Here is a 17,864-nt window from a genome sequence, read left to right on the forward strand (position 1 = left end):
CCTTAAAATTGGCTTTTTACCTCCCTAACTATAAACCCATTTGTAAACTTACATGAACTGGCTAAATGATTCTACTACCAACAAGCCACCAGTAATAACCTACTTCCACAATGTCCAAAGAAGGTACTACGAATAAACATGGTACAATCATTCTAAAAGATAACTTAGACGAACCCAGATCTTTTTAAAAACACATATCCTTTAAACCAGTAATTCTACTTCTGAATCCTTAAGGAAATAATAAGATTTATTTACCAGGAAGTTCATTATGATTTTCCTCATAGGAAAATTTAGAAAACAACTCAAATGTTCAATCATGGGGAACAGATTAAATAAATTACGGTATAGACACATAAAATACTTTGCTAAAAATGATGAAGATATAGATAGATATAGAAAGATGACCAAAATCTATTGTTCAGTGAGAAAAATGGGTTAGAAAATAGTACAAATATGACCTCACTTTTGTTAAAAAGTATGTAAAAGAACGAGACATAACCAAACATTGTATGCCTTCTGATGGATAAACACACCACCTTCTATGAAATAGTCTCAAAACAACCCACAAAAAAACAAAAACCAGAATCTAATCAAACCTCTACATTCAACTATAATATACAGAAAATACAGAGGACAGGGGAACATTTTAAACATAACCATGGAGAAGCAAAGAGAAAATTCTGGATCACTTTAAATGACAACACAGTTTCTTCTATAATGAAATTGTAAGGGAAAAAAGAGAGAGAGATGAAGAATCAGTAAATTAAAAAATATCTAAGACATATCAATCAACTGTAAATATGGTCAATCAATTGCAAATATGAACTTGATTTAAATCCTGACTCATCACAATGAAAATTATGAAAACAAAATTATAACATTTATGTGACAACTGAAATTTTGAACATTGCCTTGATGGATATTTGATATAAGGAACTTATTTTTTAGCTACTTTTAAAAAACAGTCCTTATCTTTTAGAGGTACATACTGAAATACATCTGGGATTTGTTTCAAAACAATATAGGATGAGGGCAGGTTAAATGGGTGGGGTATAGATGAAACGAGATTGGTCGTGAGGTGATAACTGTTGGAGCTGGATGACTGGTATTTGGAAGTTCATCATACTCTATAGAAAAATTTTAAATGTCTATGCATATAAATTTGCATACTTCTGGAAGAATATACACTAAATGACAATTACATTTAGATGGTAGATTTCATGGGGGTTTTTGTTTAATTTTTCTTTATTCATTTTTATTCTCTATTTTTTCTATAATGAACTTGTTTTAATTTCATATTTAAAATAGAAAGTGAAAAATAAAAATTTTAAATGCAAAAACTCACCAGTAATCTCACACTTTACAGAGCAAACATGAAGACTCTGACTCTTCTCACCTGATCTGTTTAGTACAGATGCTAGAATAATGGGAGCTATAAACTAAAGAGTTTAGCTTAAAGAAGAGAAAAATATCTTTTAAATGGTTCTCCTTACATTTTCCTAATTTAGACCAAATCATTTTGTAGCAGGTCAAACAAAGCAGTTAACCATATCCTACAAACAAATTTGTAATAACAATTCCAAAATTCACATGATAACTGGACTCCTAAAGTATTCCTACCCACATTCTGTAACAACACTGTTGAGCTGTGATTCCTTAACACCCCCCTATTTTAGCCTTCTGTTCTAGCAGTGTTATCAAAAATGCTCTATAAAAAAAAATTAGACAACAGTGTCTTACCGGTGGCAAAGAATGCCTCCCACATTCAATTGTTACAAGTTTGTGGCACTTCTTATGAACCAGGAGTTTGCAGTTGATGCACTTATATCCCTGACGTCCAAGCCCCCATATTCGGTCAGTGCAGATGGCACAATGAGCACGCTGGAGAAAGTAATTCAACAGTATTTTATTAACAAAAAAAAGGTCATAATCATTTCCCAACAGTTTGCTCATAAAATAGTGAAAGTAAGTGGCTTTCTTCTCTAACTCAATTCCCTTCATCATACATAACTTTTCCAAAGCTATGATGGTCATGGGAAAATAAACAGAAAGGAGAGCTTGTTTTAAAGAGACTGAAATTTGCAACCATGTTGTTTCCTAAGTCCACGAATTTTCAGTCTTCACCTAATTAAGTTCAGAGTAATGACAATAGGAAAAGTGAATTAAACTTGAAAAACACATAGCAGAAAAAGCTGTGCAAGGACTCCCAAGCAAACATAAACCTATCAGTCTGTTCAGAGGTCAAACCGAAGCCCTGCTCTCTTTTTTTTAAATTAATTTTTATTGGAGTATAGTTGCTTTACAATGTTGTGTTAGTTTCTACTGTACAGCAAAATGAATCAGCTATGCATATACATTCTTCCCCTCTTTTTTGGATTTCCTTCCCATTTAGGTCACCACTGCTCTCCCCTTTTTTTTTTTGGATTTTTTTCTTTTTTTTTTGCGTTACACGGGCCTCTCACTGTTGTGGCCTCTCCCGTTGCGGAGCACAGGCTCCGGACGCGCAGGCTCAGCGGCCATGACTCACGGGCCCAGCCGCTCCGCGGCATGTGGGATCTTCACGGACCGGGATACGAACCCGCAGTCCCCTGCATCGGCAGGCAGACTCTCAACCACTGCGCCACCAGGGAAGCCACACCACTGCTCTCTTAAAGAGCAACACCTAAAGTGACTTCTCACTTCAAAGCTTTTTAAATATCAGTGCTACTGGGAACAGGAATTTGGGAACCTTGGGTGGTAGCTTCTATTACATTAAGAATTGAGAACACGGCGCGAGTTCTAGAATGGAAACGGATAACTGTAGTTAACAACAGTAGTTAAAAACATGGACTTCTGGAGACAGACTGATCTCCAACCTTGGCTCTGCCACTTACTAGCCGTGTCATCTTGGGCAAGTTATCTAACCATCCTGCACCTCAGTTTCTTCATCTATAAAATGGAAATATATAGTACCTCTCTCACAACGTTGTTGCAGGGATTAAATGAGTCACTATATGGCAAGCATTCAGAAAAGTGCCTGGTACATACTAAAAGCTAGATAAATGACTGCAATTCTCATTTTCTAAAACAGGGAAAACTAAAAAATATTTACAACAGTAAATGGTTTGCAAAATAAACCTTGCTTATTTTCTGGCTGTCTTGAATTATATTAAAAAAAAATCCAACTTTCTTACAGCTAGGGTAACCATATAACTAATCATCCAAGCTGGAACATTTTTATGAGTCAAAGGAGATGCTATTAAAAATTACCTCAAGATAACAGATGTACTACCCCTGGCAAACTGGGAATTTTAGGTCACCCTACTTACTCCTTTAGAAAGGAATAACAGTAGAGAGGAAAAACCCAGATTTCTCAAATTATCAATATTCAGCAAACTAAGGTTTACCCTGTTGAAACGCTTGGCTTGAAAAGTGTGGCCATTTGCACAATAAAGCTTTCTCCAGCGGCGTGCACCTCGGCGGTAGATGGATTCTGAAGAGAGATTAAAAGTTAAAAAAAAAAAAGGAAGAAACAAAAAGAGCAAGTGTGAATATAAAGTCATTTTATAATCGTCTGTGATTTTTTTCATGATATTCATTGCAGGAAAAAAAATATTGATAAAAATCTGAAAGTGAAAAAATAAAAGTCATCAAGAGACCAGGCTTCTCTGTTTTTTAATTGTCCCCTAACTTTTAATTTTGAAAAAATGTTAAGCCCACAGAAAAGTTGAAAGAATAAACATCTCCATCCTTCACCTACATTTATCTATTACTATAATTTTACCACATTTGCTTTCTTCTCTATTTACACATACACTTTTTTTTCTGAATCATTTAAAAATAAATTGCAGACATCATAACACTTCATCCTTAAATACCTAAGTATCCATTGCCTGAGATTATGGACACTCCCCCTAATTCTATTTAACCCCAATACCATTATTGTGTCTTAGAAAATTAACATTAATTAAATATCACCTAATATACACTTCATCTGCTAATTTCCCTATTTGCTTGAAAAGTGTCTTTCATAGTTTTCTTTTTCTCTCCAGGATCCAATCAAGATTCAGGCACTGAATTTCATTACTATACCTTTTTTGTCTCTTTAATGTATGCTAAAACATTCACTATCTTATTTGTTGTTGTTTGCTTTTCATGATGTTGAAAGAGTCTAGGCAGATGTCTTATATCATGACCTACATTCTGGATTTGTCTGTTTCCTCATTAGACTCAAATATATTATGGATTTGTAACACACTTCCCAGATAAAAAAAGGATTCCCAGATAAAAAGTATTAAATACTTTTGGCAAAAATAATACACAGGTGATGTATATTTCTTACTGCATCTCATCAAGAAATGTACAAATGTGAGATTGTTGACTCCCACTACGTGTTCAATCACTCTGTTAAAGGCAGTGATGGCTAGTTTTCTTCTTTGTAAAGGTACGTTTTTGTAAATAACGTATAAGGGGCATTTTGTAACCACAAGAATATTCTCTTCGCAACAACCTTTTATGCAATGGTTTTTATATTTTTTTATACCTTTAACTATTCTAAATACATTCCCTAAACAAAGAGGTTCCATGAGATCAAATCAAGTCCACTGGTGTAATTTTGGGTAAGTCAATCACTATTAAATATATTGTCTATTAGTCATCCCACAGTAATAGTAATCACTGTGGAAATTCCATTAGGTTTCTAAACTCATTTTATTTTTTTGGCTGAATCGCGTGGCTTGCAGGATCTTAGTTCCCGACCAGGGATTGAACCCATGCCCCCTGCAGTGGAAGCGCGGAGTCCTAACCACTGGACCACCAGCAAATTCCCTCAAAACTCATTTTAAAGCAAATGTAGCACTGGGTCTACTATTTAAAATTAAGATAGAAAGAAATGGGTGAAATACTCTGAATTAGAAATTCTGAGACAGCATAATATAGAACCTAAAATATATATGCTTTCATTTTTAATTATTTATTCTGTTAGGAGTAACCAAAGCAGAAAGTTTGTTAATATCTTAACCTAAAAGAACATCTTATTTCAGAAACTTTCATGAACTACAACTTGATATATCTTAAATTTAAACATGTTAATGTTGCCTAGGAATTAAAAGAGCCAAGGGATCACTTTAATGGTTATCAATTTTCCTCCATGCTCTAGTTTAGTAATATTAATTATACTGGAGAGGACTGTGTAAAAATCCCCACCAGCAAATTTTAAAGTGGGAAAGTGAGCATGAAATACAGTGAAAAGGTAGGAAAAGACATTTTATCTGGCAAGTGTGCTACAGACCCATAATAGATTTGCAGATGGGACTCTGCAACCAAGATTTGCTATAATGGCAAGTCTTTCAAAACACTGGCCTGGACAAAGGAGAGCTACTTCTCCAACACCTCTGTGAAGGCAGCCCACACTGGCTGTAATCCATCTGCCACTGGAAACCCAATGAAATACTCCTAGCTGAATCCAAACCTAAATTTTTCACTATTGCTTCAGAGGCCTACCTACTCCTTATATTTCCCCATCTTCCTATAAAGTACATAGCCCTCATTCAACTCTATATACAAACACCCAGTTCTTTAATTTTTCCTTTTCACCAAGTTGCATGAAGAGTTACAGAATTAAAACTTTAGAGCTATTTCACTTAATACAAAGCAAAACATTTACTACTATTCCTTCTAAAGTCATGGATATGTACAGAAACCACAAATAAAAATGAGTTGCCTAATATCTACAATCTATAAATTATACCATAAATTAAATTCAAATTTGGTATATATATGTATATATCAAATATATATACATATACACATATGTATATATATATATATGAATATATACATATAAACATATTCCATCAGACCAAATAGTTGCCTCTTTCAATTCATCTCATTAATGCTAACCACTAGCTTAGACATTCAAAAGAAAGTTTCATAACAATTCTTAAGGATGCACGCTAAAGTATTTAGAGGTAAAGTGTCATGTCAGCTTACTCTCAAAGGGTACACAAAAAAATAAATAAAAATAAAACAAGGGCTTCCCTGGTGGCGCAGTGGTTGAGAATCTGCCTGCTAATGCAGGGGACACGGGTTCGTGCCCTGGTCTGGGAGGATCCCACATGCCGCGGAGCAACTAGGCCCATGAGCCACAACTACTGAGCCTGCGCATCTGGAGCCTGTGCTCTGCAACAAGAGAGGCCGCGATAGTGAGAGGCCCGCGCACCGCGATGAAGAGTGGCCCCCACTTGCCACAACTAGAGAAAGCCCTCGTACAGAAACGAAGACACAACACAGCAAAAATAAATAAATAAATTATGAAACTCCTACCCCCAACATCTTCTTTAAAAAAAATAAAAATAAAAAAAATAATAAAACAAGTGTTTGTTATGTATATACGTGTATGCATGTGTGTGCACAGATACAGAGATAAAGCAAACATAGAAAATGTTAATAATTGGTAAATCTTGGTAAAGATATATGGGTATCTTTGTTTTCAATGTTTCTATGTTTTTTCAACTTCTCCATAGGTTTGAAATTTTCCAAGATTAAAAAACAGGAAATGGGGACTTCCCTGGTGGCACAGTGGTTAAGAATCCGCCTGCCAATGCAGAGGACATGGGTTTGATCCCTGGTCCAGGAAGATTCCACATGCCACGGAGCAACAAAGCCCGTGCACCACAACTACTGAGCCTGTGCTCTAGAGCCCGTGAGCCACAACTACTGAGTCCACGTGCCACAACTACTGAAGCCCATGCGCCTAGAGCCCGTGTTCTGCAACAAGAGAAGCCACCGCAATGAGAAGCCCACGCACCGCAACGAAGAGTAGCCCCTGCTCGCTGCAACTAGAGAAAAGCCTGAGCACAGCAACAAAGACCCAACGCAGCCAAAAATAAATTAATTAATTTAAAAAAAAAACAGGAAAGGACTTAAAATCAACTTAATTTTCCTTTCAAATGCACAATAGACAATTATGTCAGTAAGTTGTAATTAAAAACTGCCTCATTTTGGGACTTCCCTGGTGGCACAGTGGTTAAGACTCTGCATTCCCGATGCAGGGGACTCGGGTTCAATCCCTGGTCAGGGAACCAGATCGCTCATGCATGCCGCAACTAAGAGTTTGCAGGCCACAACTAAGTAGCCCGTGAGATGCAACTAAGGAGCCTGCCTGCTGCAACTAAGACCCAGCACAACCAAATAAATAAATATATGTTTTTTTTAATTAAAAAAAAAAACTGCCTCATTTCGATTTGGGAAAAGTAGAGACTTTAGGCAGTTTACTAATATACTCTAAATTAGACTGAAGAATGGAAAAGAAATCAAATGAATTAAAAGTTCTATTTCTGATTTCTCTTGTGCCACTGTATCATAAATAACTCTATTCAAAGGTATGAAGTATATAAACACTCACTATCTTCTCCTGGACAAGGCATTCCAGGACGTTCTGGTACACAAGGGAATACTGAAAAACAACAAACTAAAATTAATACAGCATATTTAAAACATACAAATTACACAGAATTTTAAATTCAAATATCACATAAATTGATCTAAATTTAAACCTGACCTTCTCTTGACACAAGATACTTAACATATGGTCAGTACTATTTTTTGAAGGGACACATTTTACCAAGGCTATAATAAAAGAAATTCTTATGAAAGCGAACATCCATAAACAATGCATTAGAAGCTCAAATTACTCATTCCAATCCCTATTACATCACTAATTGATTTTTTTTTTTTGGTCATTAGAGAAATCATTAACTATTTCCTTAAATCCTCATTGTAGTGACAAATTTGCTAGGATGAAGAATTAAAATTACAAAGTGTATACAAATATAAACATAAGCCACTACAGTTTTTCTAAACTTAGGAACAAATTAACATTAAAAACAGTATCCAAATCCAAAAATGTAAGTTTTGCCTTAGGAGCTACAGATTTATAAAAATGCTAATTCAAAACATTTTTATAAAGAGATAGAATATAATGAAATCGTACATTTATAAACATCTAGTCAACTCTTTGTAGTCTGTGATGTACAAAAAAGGACATGGTTTTGAGCACAGAGTATGGGAAACACAGTTCCTGGAATATTTTTAAAAGTTGAAATATAAGCTAACTTCTGAAAACAGATCTCTGATATAGCATAAAAAGCAATAAAGCTTAAAACAAATAATTTCTTTAAACATTCACTGTAGCTTTATTCTAGACAGAGATGACCAAAGGAAGACTTCTAACATTCTTCCAGGATCGCAACAAATTAGAGTATGAATCCCATGGGAGTCACTATGTCAAATTCTGAAGGGAGACAAAAATCAAGCTATTTTTTTAAAAAAAAATCACACTGTAAAGGAAAGTACAAAGGAATAATAACAAGATATTGAAATAAGTCATTATATTGAGGGGAGATTTATATTTGTTTCAAGTTGTAAAGAGTTCCCTAGGTCTAGTCTCCTAAGACTCCCAAAAATGCTATGTGAAATACTGCCAATGTATTGCAATTATATTAAGCATATTAAGTGGATTCTACATGACCTAAAAACTTTGAGGGGTAGCATGGCAGAATGAAAAGAACACAGATTTGGAAAGAGAATACCTAGATTTACAACCCAGGTTTACAATGTACCAGTTACATGATGGTTGAGTTTAGGTCTCTCCTTCTATACAACTACCCACCTCTCAGGCTTGCTGACCTTTAACACACTAATGTCTATGATTACTACATAAATAGTTTCACAGTTAACCCTTAAACAAAAGAAAGGGCATTTAAGATATCTTACCTTTGGAAACCATCATTTGCATACATTACAAAACTGCAAGGGGATGACTTAGGTTCTACTGGGCTCTCAATTCTTAAATTCTATGCTAAAACTTTGCTGTAAAACACTGAGATGATCACAGTTTAATACCCAAGAAGGTATACACAAATAAGAAATTTCCTAAGATTATAAGAAGCTGATCGATTTTGTCTTCTCTAGCATTTGAGATACTACTGAACAAGGACAATTACATAGAAAGGAGGGATACAGATTAAGAAAATGACATCAGGACCATGTTTTTAAATGGTTAAGGATACAGGGTTATGTTTTTAAAGAAGTATAGTTCTAGAAGAGTAGGAAATGACTATTCCTTTACCATGAATCAAGAGTTCAGAATCCTTGTTTAGCTCATAAAGCCTAAAGGCTTCTTCTAACTCCAACTGAGACGATACTGTACACGGGTCTCCTAAAAAATATAAAAAGGAAACGTAAAGCTCACTTTTAAAATCCTCTACATATGACCAGTAAACAATTTCTACTACATAAAATCTTGAGGAAAAACAATTTCATACTTACAGAAAATATTTGACAAGGACTAAACTTGAGATATTTATTTAGACAATTCTATTCTCTGAAGTAGGTAACATAACTCCCACTCCTATTTCTACAAAATATTACATGAGGTTCACAGATACCAAACTTTAAATGTATACAACCATTTAATTCTTGATGATGTTTACATTCAAAATATAGCAAACAGAATCTACCCTGACCACATTTTAGACTGTCAGTGCAAAAAAAGTTATAACAAAGCTATCCACTGACTATTTATAGAAACTCTGTGTCTGGATTTCTTTTTCTTTCTTTCTTTTTTTTGATTGTCACTGCAACATGATTAATGGCCAGGGGTAAGTTTTCTGTTACCTGTTTCTTCAAAAGAGGAAGTGAAAGTGGTTTCATCACCACAATATGATCAGAGGAGGTCTCTATTTAATCATTTTGTCAAATTTCTCCTTCACCAGAGAGCCTGCTTAAGAGGCTCACAGAAAACAAGCATAGCTACTAAAGTACTCTGGACTGAAGAGCAGTCCTACTTGATTGCTTTTAAGTGTAAATGCCTAGTTTAGTAAACTTACACACAGAGAGGACAAGGAAGAAACATCTCCCTTAGTCCACCAGCCAGTGAACTGAGTCATCCCTGGAAATCAATGGGATGGCAAGTCCCCCTGTACGATGGCATTCCTCAATGAAAAAGTCATTTCGAACATAGTTGGGCCTGAGCTGGGTCCTCAACGCTGCCATTCTTTTACTCATTCTTGCGGTTACTGGTTACACCAAGAGATGCCATCAACCCTGTCCAAACTTCAATCACTCTCAGCAGGGAACTCAGTCTACGACTTGAGAGAGAAAAGTGAGGTCATTTCCTTTCCTGTTGACTCAAAGAGATGAGTGCCTCTGTTCTTTTCTCCAACTTGGCCACTGAGTCCCTCCTTTCCTTTATCTTCTCTGGGCATTATTCCACTAGTCCTCCCCAGTTCTATCTTCATTTTTTCTTTCCTTCCACTAGCTCTTCTCAGGCAAAGGCATGTTTGAGTCTCCCTCTCCAAAACCTCTCTCCTGCCCAGGGTGCCATTCATTCTGTAGCCACAAGTCTCAAGAGTAAACTACAGACTGAAACGAGGGGGTGAGCGAGAAGAAACGGAAGAAAAAGGGACAGGGCCTTTGAATTTTGACTTCATACTTTTCTTTTGCATTTTTTAATTCATAGATTTATAATCTTTTAGACTTAATAGAAATAGCTTTTCTTCCTATCAAGAGTGAACACACATTGCTTTCTCCATGTTCCTATCTTCCAAGCATTTCTCAAAATTTTGCTATCAGGTTTTAGTCCAAACACTTCTAAAACTGCCGTATCTAATGTCATGGAAGCAGCTGCTGAAATCAATGGCATGTTTTGTCTTTACTCTGGTTGACCTCGCTATACCATCGAACAAAGTTATCCACTGACTATTTACAGAAATTTTGTGTCTGGGTTTCTAAACACCATTCTCCTGGTCTACCAACTCTTTTTTTTTTTTTCATTTTATTTATTTTTGGCTGCATTGGGTCTTCAGTTGCTGCGCGGGCTTTCTCTAGTTGTGGTAAACAGGGACTTCTCTTCGTTGTGGTGTATGGGCTTTTGCTTGCGGTGGCTTCTCTTGCTGCGGAGCATGGGCTCTAGGCGCACAGGCTTCAGTAGTCGTGGAGCGCGGGATCAGTAGTTATGGCACGCGGGCTCTAGAGTGTGTAGGCTCAGTAGTTGTGGAGCATAGGCTTAGTTGCTCTGCGGCATGTGGGATCTCCTGGACCAGGCGTCGAACTTGTGGCCCCTGCATTAGCAGGTGGAAGCTTATCCACTGTGCCGCCAGGGAAGTCCCCAACTCTTCTTTTAACTTTTTATTTTGGAAATTTTCAAACATATTACAAAATCCTGTTTCACCTGTGGACTCACTCACTTATCCTCCTCCACCATGTCATTCTGAGCAAATCCCTGTAACGCTAGATAAAAATTCCTTAACATAATCATAATACCATTATAAACCTATATAAACTAACAAAAATTCACTATGAAATATCCAAACATAACCATATACAAAAGAATAAAGTTGAACCTTTATCTTATATAATAAATAAAAATGAAATCAAAATGGATCACAGACCTAAATGCAAGAGCTAAAACTACAAAACTCTTGGGGGAAAACACAGGGAGAAAGCTTCACGACATTGGGTTTGGCAACAATTTCTTGGATGTGACACCAAAAGCACACGTAAGAAAAAAAATAATACATTGGTCTACAACAAAATCAAAAACTTTTGTGTGTAAAAGGACACTATCAGCACAGTGAAAAGACAACCTATTGGAGGAAATATTTGCAAATGGTACATCTGATAAGGGATTGACACTCGAAATATGTAAAGAATTCCTACAACTCTACAACGACGAAAATAAATAAATGAGCAAAGGCTATTTCTCCAAAGAAGATATACAAATAGCCAACAAGCACATGAAAAGAGGTTCAACACCACTAATCATTAGGAAAATGCAAATCAATGAGATACCACTTCAAACCCATAAGGTTCTGTAAAACACAAACATTCACAGACAATAACAAGTGTTGGCAAGGATGTGGAGAAACTGGAACCCTTGTGCATTGATGGTGGGAATGTACAACGATGCAGCAACCTCAAAAAATAAAACATATAATTACCATATTATCCAGTAATTCCACTTCTGGGTATACTTCCAAAGAACTAAAAGCAGAGACTCCAACAGATATTTGTACACCCATGTTCACAGCAGCACTATTCACAACAGCCAAAAGGTAGAAGCAACCCAAGTGTCCAACAACAGATGAATGGATAAACAAAACATGGTATATACAGTTGGCCTTCCATATCTATAGGTTCTGAATCTGTGGATTCAATCAACCTCGGATCAAAAATATTTGAAAAAAAAATTCCAGAAAGTTCATAAAAAACTAAAACTAGAATTTGCCATGCACTGGCAACTATTTGCATAGCATTTACAATGTATTAGGTATTATAGGTAATCTATAGATGATTTAAAGGATATGGAAGAATATGCGTAGGTTACATGCAAATACTACACCATTTTATTTAAGGGATTTGAGCATAACCAAATTTTGGTATCCCTGGAAGGCTCTAGTACCAATCTACTGTGGACACCAAGGGATGACTGTACATACAAAAGAAGTATTATTTAGTCTTAAAAAGGAAGTTGTATATAAACAGCTCATACAACTCAATATCAAAAAAACAAATAACCCAATAAAAAAATGGGCAGAAGGGACTCCCCTGGTGGCAGTGTTAAGAATCCACCTGCCAATGCAGGGGACACGGGTTTGAGCCCTGGTCTGGGAAGATCCCACATGCGGCGGAGCAACTAAGCCTGTGTGCCACAACTACTGAGCCAGCTCTCTAGACCCCATGGGCCACAACTACTGAGCCCGCGTGCCACACCTACTGAAGCCCACACGCCTAGAGTCCACAATCCACAACAAGAGAAGCCACCCCAATGAGAAGCCCGTGCACCACAAAAAGTAGGCTCCACTCGCTGCAACTAGAGAAAGCCTGCACACAGCAATGAAGACCCAATGCAGCCAAAAGTAAATAAATAAATAAATTTATATATTAAAAAAAAGTAGGGGGCTTCCCTGGTGGCACAGTGGTTGAGAGCCCGCCTGCCGATGCAGGGGACATGGGTTCGTGCCCCGGTCCAGGAGGATCCCACATGCCGCGGAGCGGCTGAGCCCGTGAGCCATGGCCGCTGGGCCTGAGCGTCCGGAGCCTGTGCTCCACAACGGGAGAGGCCACAACAGTGAGAGGCCCGCGTACCGCAAAAAAAAAAAAAGTCTACAAACAATAAATGTTGGAGAGGGTGTGGAGAAAGGGGAACCCTCCTACACTGTTGGTAGGAATGTAAATTGGTGCAGCCACTATGGAAAACAGTATGGAGGTTCCTCAAAAAACTAAAAATAGCGTCATCATATGATCTAGCAATCCCACTCTTGGGCATATATCTAGAAAAGATGAAAACTCTAATTCAAAAAGATGTATGCACCCCAGTGCTCACTGCAGCACTATTCACAACAGCCAAGATATGGAAGCAACCTATGTGTCCATCAACAGAAGAATGGATAAAGAAGATGTGGTATATGTATATACAAAGGAATATTACTCAGCCACAAAAAGGAATGAAATAATGTCATTTGCAGCAACATAGATGGACGTAGACGTTATCACACTAAGTGAAGTCAGACAGAGAAAGACAAATATATGATATCACTTATTTATGGAATCTAAAAAAATGATACAAATGAATTTATTTACAAAACAGAGACAGACTCACAGACATAGAAAACAATCTTACGGGGCTTTCCTGGTGGCGCAGTGGTTAAGAATCCACCTGCCAATGCAGGGGACACGGGTTCGACCCCTGGTCCGGGAGGATGCCACATGCCGCAGAGCAACCAAGCCTGTGCGCCACAACTACTGAAGCCCGCATGCCTGGAGCCCATGTTCTGCAACGAGAAGCCACCAAAATGAGAAGCCCCCACACGGCAACGATGAGCAGCCCCCGTTCGCCACAACTAAGGAAAGTGCTTGTGGCAATGAACACCCAACGAAGCCAAAAAAAAAAAAGAAAACAATCTTATGGTTACCAAAGGGGAAGGGATGGGTGAGGGATACATTAGGAGTGTGGGATTCACAGATACACACTAGTATATATAAAATAGAAAAAAAAAGAGGAAGCAAATTTTGACACATGCTACAACATGAATGAACCTTGAAGACACTATGGTAAGTGAAACAAGTCAGTTACTAAAGGACAAATATTGTATGATTCTACTTCAGTAAGGTACCTAGAGTAGTAAAATTCGCAGAAACAAGGTAGAATGGTGGTTGCCATTTGCTGGGGGAGAGAGGAGAATGAGGATTTATTGGGTAAAGAATAACTTTATAGGGTAAAATTAATGGGTAAAGAGTTTCAGTTGGGAAGATGAGAAAGTTCTGGAGATGGATGGTGCGGATGGTTGGACTGGCTCTAGCACTATATTAACTAAGAAAAAGCCACAGAGTGGCGCTGTGCCAGTTCTAGGCTTCCATCTTATAAACATCTGGCATCTTTTGCTTTTGGGAGCCCTAAGTCACCATGTAAGAAGTTCAGCTGCCTCTGAGAGTAGAAGCCCTGAGACTACAGAGAGAGAGAAAGAGAACCTACTATGCTAGCATCCCAGGTGAGCCTCCACGTGACTCCAGACCCGGATGTCATCCAATTGCTACTGCATGAGAGACCTCAAGTGAGACCAGCAGAGCCAATCAACTCACAGAAGTGTAAAAAGACTATAAAGTAAAAGGGTGGGTTTTTTTAAAGCCACTAGGCTTTGAGGTGATTTGTTATGTTACAAACACCTTCCTGCCACCTTTCAAGGTGAATCTTGAAATTCTGTGTATCTTACAAGACCCAGGACAAATGCCACCTCTTCTGAAAAGCTTTACCTGAGGGGGTAATGTTTCACATTTTTAAAAAAATGCTAGATATAATCTACTCATTTTTAATAACAGCTTTATTGAGATACAATTCACACAGCATTCAATTTACCCATTTGAAGTGTACAGTTCAGTGGTCGTTAGTATATTCACAGAGCTGTGCAACTACCACCATAATCAGTTTTAGAACATTTTCATAACCCCTCCTCAAAAAAAACCCTTCCAATTAGCAGTCACTCCCCATTTCCCCCCAACCTCTCCTTCCACTGTCAGACCTAGGCAACCACTGATTATTTTCAGTCTCTACAGATTTGCCTTTTCTGGACATTTCATATAAATGGAATCACACAATATGTGGTCTTTTATGTCTAGATTTTTTTTGCTTAGAGTGTTTTCAAGTTCATCTAAGTTGTAGCATGTATCAGTACTTCAGTCCTTATTTATTAGTGAATAATATAGTAAATATTCTTGAACTGAAATATTTGTGCTTGAGTAATTTCTCATGATAATTTCCTAGAAATAGAAATGATTGGCTCAAAGTGTGCCCATTTAAAATTTTGACAATTATTTCAAAATTTGGAATGATAGTAACTCCAAAAAGGTTATGACATATACACTCAACCAAGTGTGTTTTTCCTAACCCTTACAGGTAATGATTAAATTTTAACTATTTTCTAATCTGATAGATGAAAACTGATATCTTATTTTAAAATCTTTGTTTCTTTATTAGTGATCCTTGAGCTTTTTTTGTCATTTATGAATTAGCTATTTGCACCTTTTTCAGTAGATGCTTCATCTATTTCTTTTTGACTTAATCATCTTATATTAGAGATAAGCAATCCTTTGTAAATGTTGCAAATATTTTTTCTCAGTTGTTATTACTTCTATATCTGTGATTATGATGTTTTTCAATATAAAGAATTAGGAAAAGTCTTCCGTCTTTACATTTCCTTTTTCAGAATTTTCCCATTTATTCTTTTTTAAAAATTTTATTTATTTATTTTTGGCCTCATTGGGTCTTCATTGCTGTGCAGGCTTTCACTAGTTGCAGCGAGCGGGGGCTACTCTTCGTTGTGGTGCGTGGGCTTCTCATTGCGGTGGCTTCTCTTGTTGCGGATCACGGGCTCTAGGCGTGCGGGCTTCAGTAGTTGTGGCATGCAGGCTCAGTAGATGTGGGTCGCGGGCTGTACAGCGCAGGCTCAGTAGTTGTGGCAGATTGCTTAGTTGCTCCGCAACATGTGGGATCTTCCCGGACCAGGGATTGAACCTGAGTCCCCTGCATTGGTAGGTGGACTCTTTAACCACTGCACCACCAGGGAAGTCCCCCCATTTACTCTTGAGCATTTATTTTTCCAGATGAAATTGCCAGTTTCTAAAAGATCCTATTAGAATTTGGGGGGGGGGGAACTGTGCTCTTTACAGATTGATCTATAGGGAGTTTACTTTTTCTATGTTCCCTCTCCCTAACCCATTATTCAGGTTTTATTTATGGCACCCAATTGTTTTTTTGGTTTTTTAAACATCTTTTTTGGATTATAATTGCTTTACAACATTGTGTTAGTTTCTGCTGTACAACAAAGTGAATCAGCTATATGTATACTTATGTGGGGTTTTTTTAAAGTTTTGTTTATATGGTTTCTATGCATTTCTTTAAAGTTTATTCCTAGATTAAAAAAAAATTATGTTATTACATGGATGAAATCTTTTCTTCCAATATACTTTCTGACTGAGTATTACCTTTATAAAGGAAAGCTATTTGTTCTCTCATATACTGACTTTATATTTGTCTTAGTGTTGTTGATATCTTAAGAGACTAGTTGAAAAATAGGTCAACATGATTCAACCAGATTGCATAGATAGAGCATTTTTATTTATTTATTTATTTAATATTTATTTGGTTGCACTGGGTCTTAGTTGTGGCAGGCAGGCTCCTTAGTTGCGGCTCCAGGGCTCCTTAGTTGTGGCATATGGGCTCCTTAGTTGCAGCATGCGAACTCTTAGTTGCGGCACGCGAACTCTTAGTTGAGGCATGCATGTGGGATCTAGTTCTCTGACCAGGGATCAAACCCAGGCCCCCTGCATTGGGAACGCGGAGTCTTATCCACTGTGCCACCGGGGAAGTCCCAGATATACCATTTTTAGATCAATACTCAGTACACTGATAATAACAGGTGTTGGTGAGGATGCAGAGAAACTGGAATCCTCATACACTGCTAGTGGGAATGTAAAATGGTGTTGCTGCTTTGAAAAACAGTCTGGTAGTTCCTCAAAAAGTTGAACATTTGTTACCATATGACCCAGCAATTCCACTCCTAGATATATATCCAAGAGATATGAAAACATATGTCCACACAAAAAGTTGTAACGAAATGTTCATAGAAACATTACTCATAATAGTCACAAAGTGGAAATAACCGAAATATCTATCAATTGATGAATGGATAAATAAAATGTGGTATGCATACAATGGACTATTAACGATTAAAAAAGGATTAAGTATTAATACTTTATATATCATGTCTAGATTAGGTAAATCTATAGAAACAAGAGCTAGATACGTGGTTACCTAGGTCTGGGGACAGTGGGGGAAGGAACTTGGGGGAAATAGAGAGTAACTGCTAATGAGCATGGGGTTTCTTTTTTGAGCAATGAAAATGTTGTAAAATTGATTGTGGTGACGGCTGCACACTCTCTGCACAAATATACTAAAAACCACTGAATTGTACACTTTAAATGATAAATTATATCTCAATAAAGCTATTTAAAAATATTTAGTGCAGCATTTTTATAAAAGTGAGTTCGATAACAAAGTAATATTCCAGTCCAAAAGCAAAGTCTGTCTTAACTTGCCTCAAAGAAATAAAGCAATTCTTTTATACAGACTCACTTTCTCACTTATGCAAATTTCTCCCAATTTGCCACACACATGAAAGTGTAAGTCACATAATTACACTCTATTTTTTTTTTTTTTTTTTTTTGCGGTACGCGGGCCTCTCACTGTTGAGGCCTCTTCCATTGCGGAGCACAGGCTCCAGACGTGCAGGCTCAGCGGCCATGGTTCACGGGCCTAGCCGCTCCGC

General features: G+C 37.2%; 1 protein-coding gene across 4 annotated transcripts in view; it reads right to left on the minus strand.

Moving 5' to 3' along the window:
• PRKCI (protein kinase C iota) overlaps window positions 1-17,864 on the minus strand; it is a 77,071-nt gene that overhangs the window by 30,978 nt on the left and 28,229 nt on the right. For 2 of the 4 annotated variants that reach the window (XM_027112024.1, XM_027112033.1), the window contains exons 3-6: window positions 9,110-9,199; window positions 7,385-7,435; window positions 3,387-3,472; window positions 1,741-1,881 (exon numbers count right to left, since the gene is read on the minus strand). In XM_027112024.1, coding sequence (XP_026967825.1) covers window positions 1,741-1,881; window positions 3,387-3,472; window positions 7,385-7,435; window positions 9,110-9,199 — 368 coding nt within the window. The remainder of the gene's footprint in view (window positions 1-1,740; window positions 1,882-3,386; window positions 3,473-7,384; window positions 7,436-9,109; window positions 9,200-17,864) is intronic. The other 2 variants (XM_027112043.1, XM_027112051.1) reach the window with 2 other exon arrangements.

This window comes from Aethalodelphis obliquidens, unplaced genomic scaffold (assembly GCF_003676395.1).
Source record: "Aethalodelphis obliquidens isolate GAN/ISIS:26980383/991018 unplaced genomic scaffold, ASM367639v1 scaffold1, whole genome shotgun sequence".
In the NCBI taxonomy this organism is placed as follows: Eukaryota; Metazoa; Chordata; class Mammalia; order Artiodactyla; family Delphinidae; genus Aethalodelphis; species Aethalodelphis obliquidens.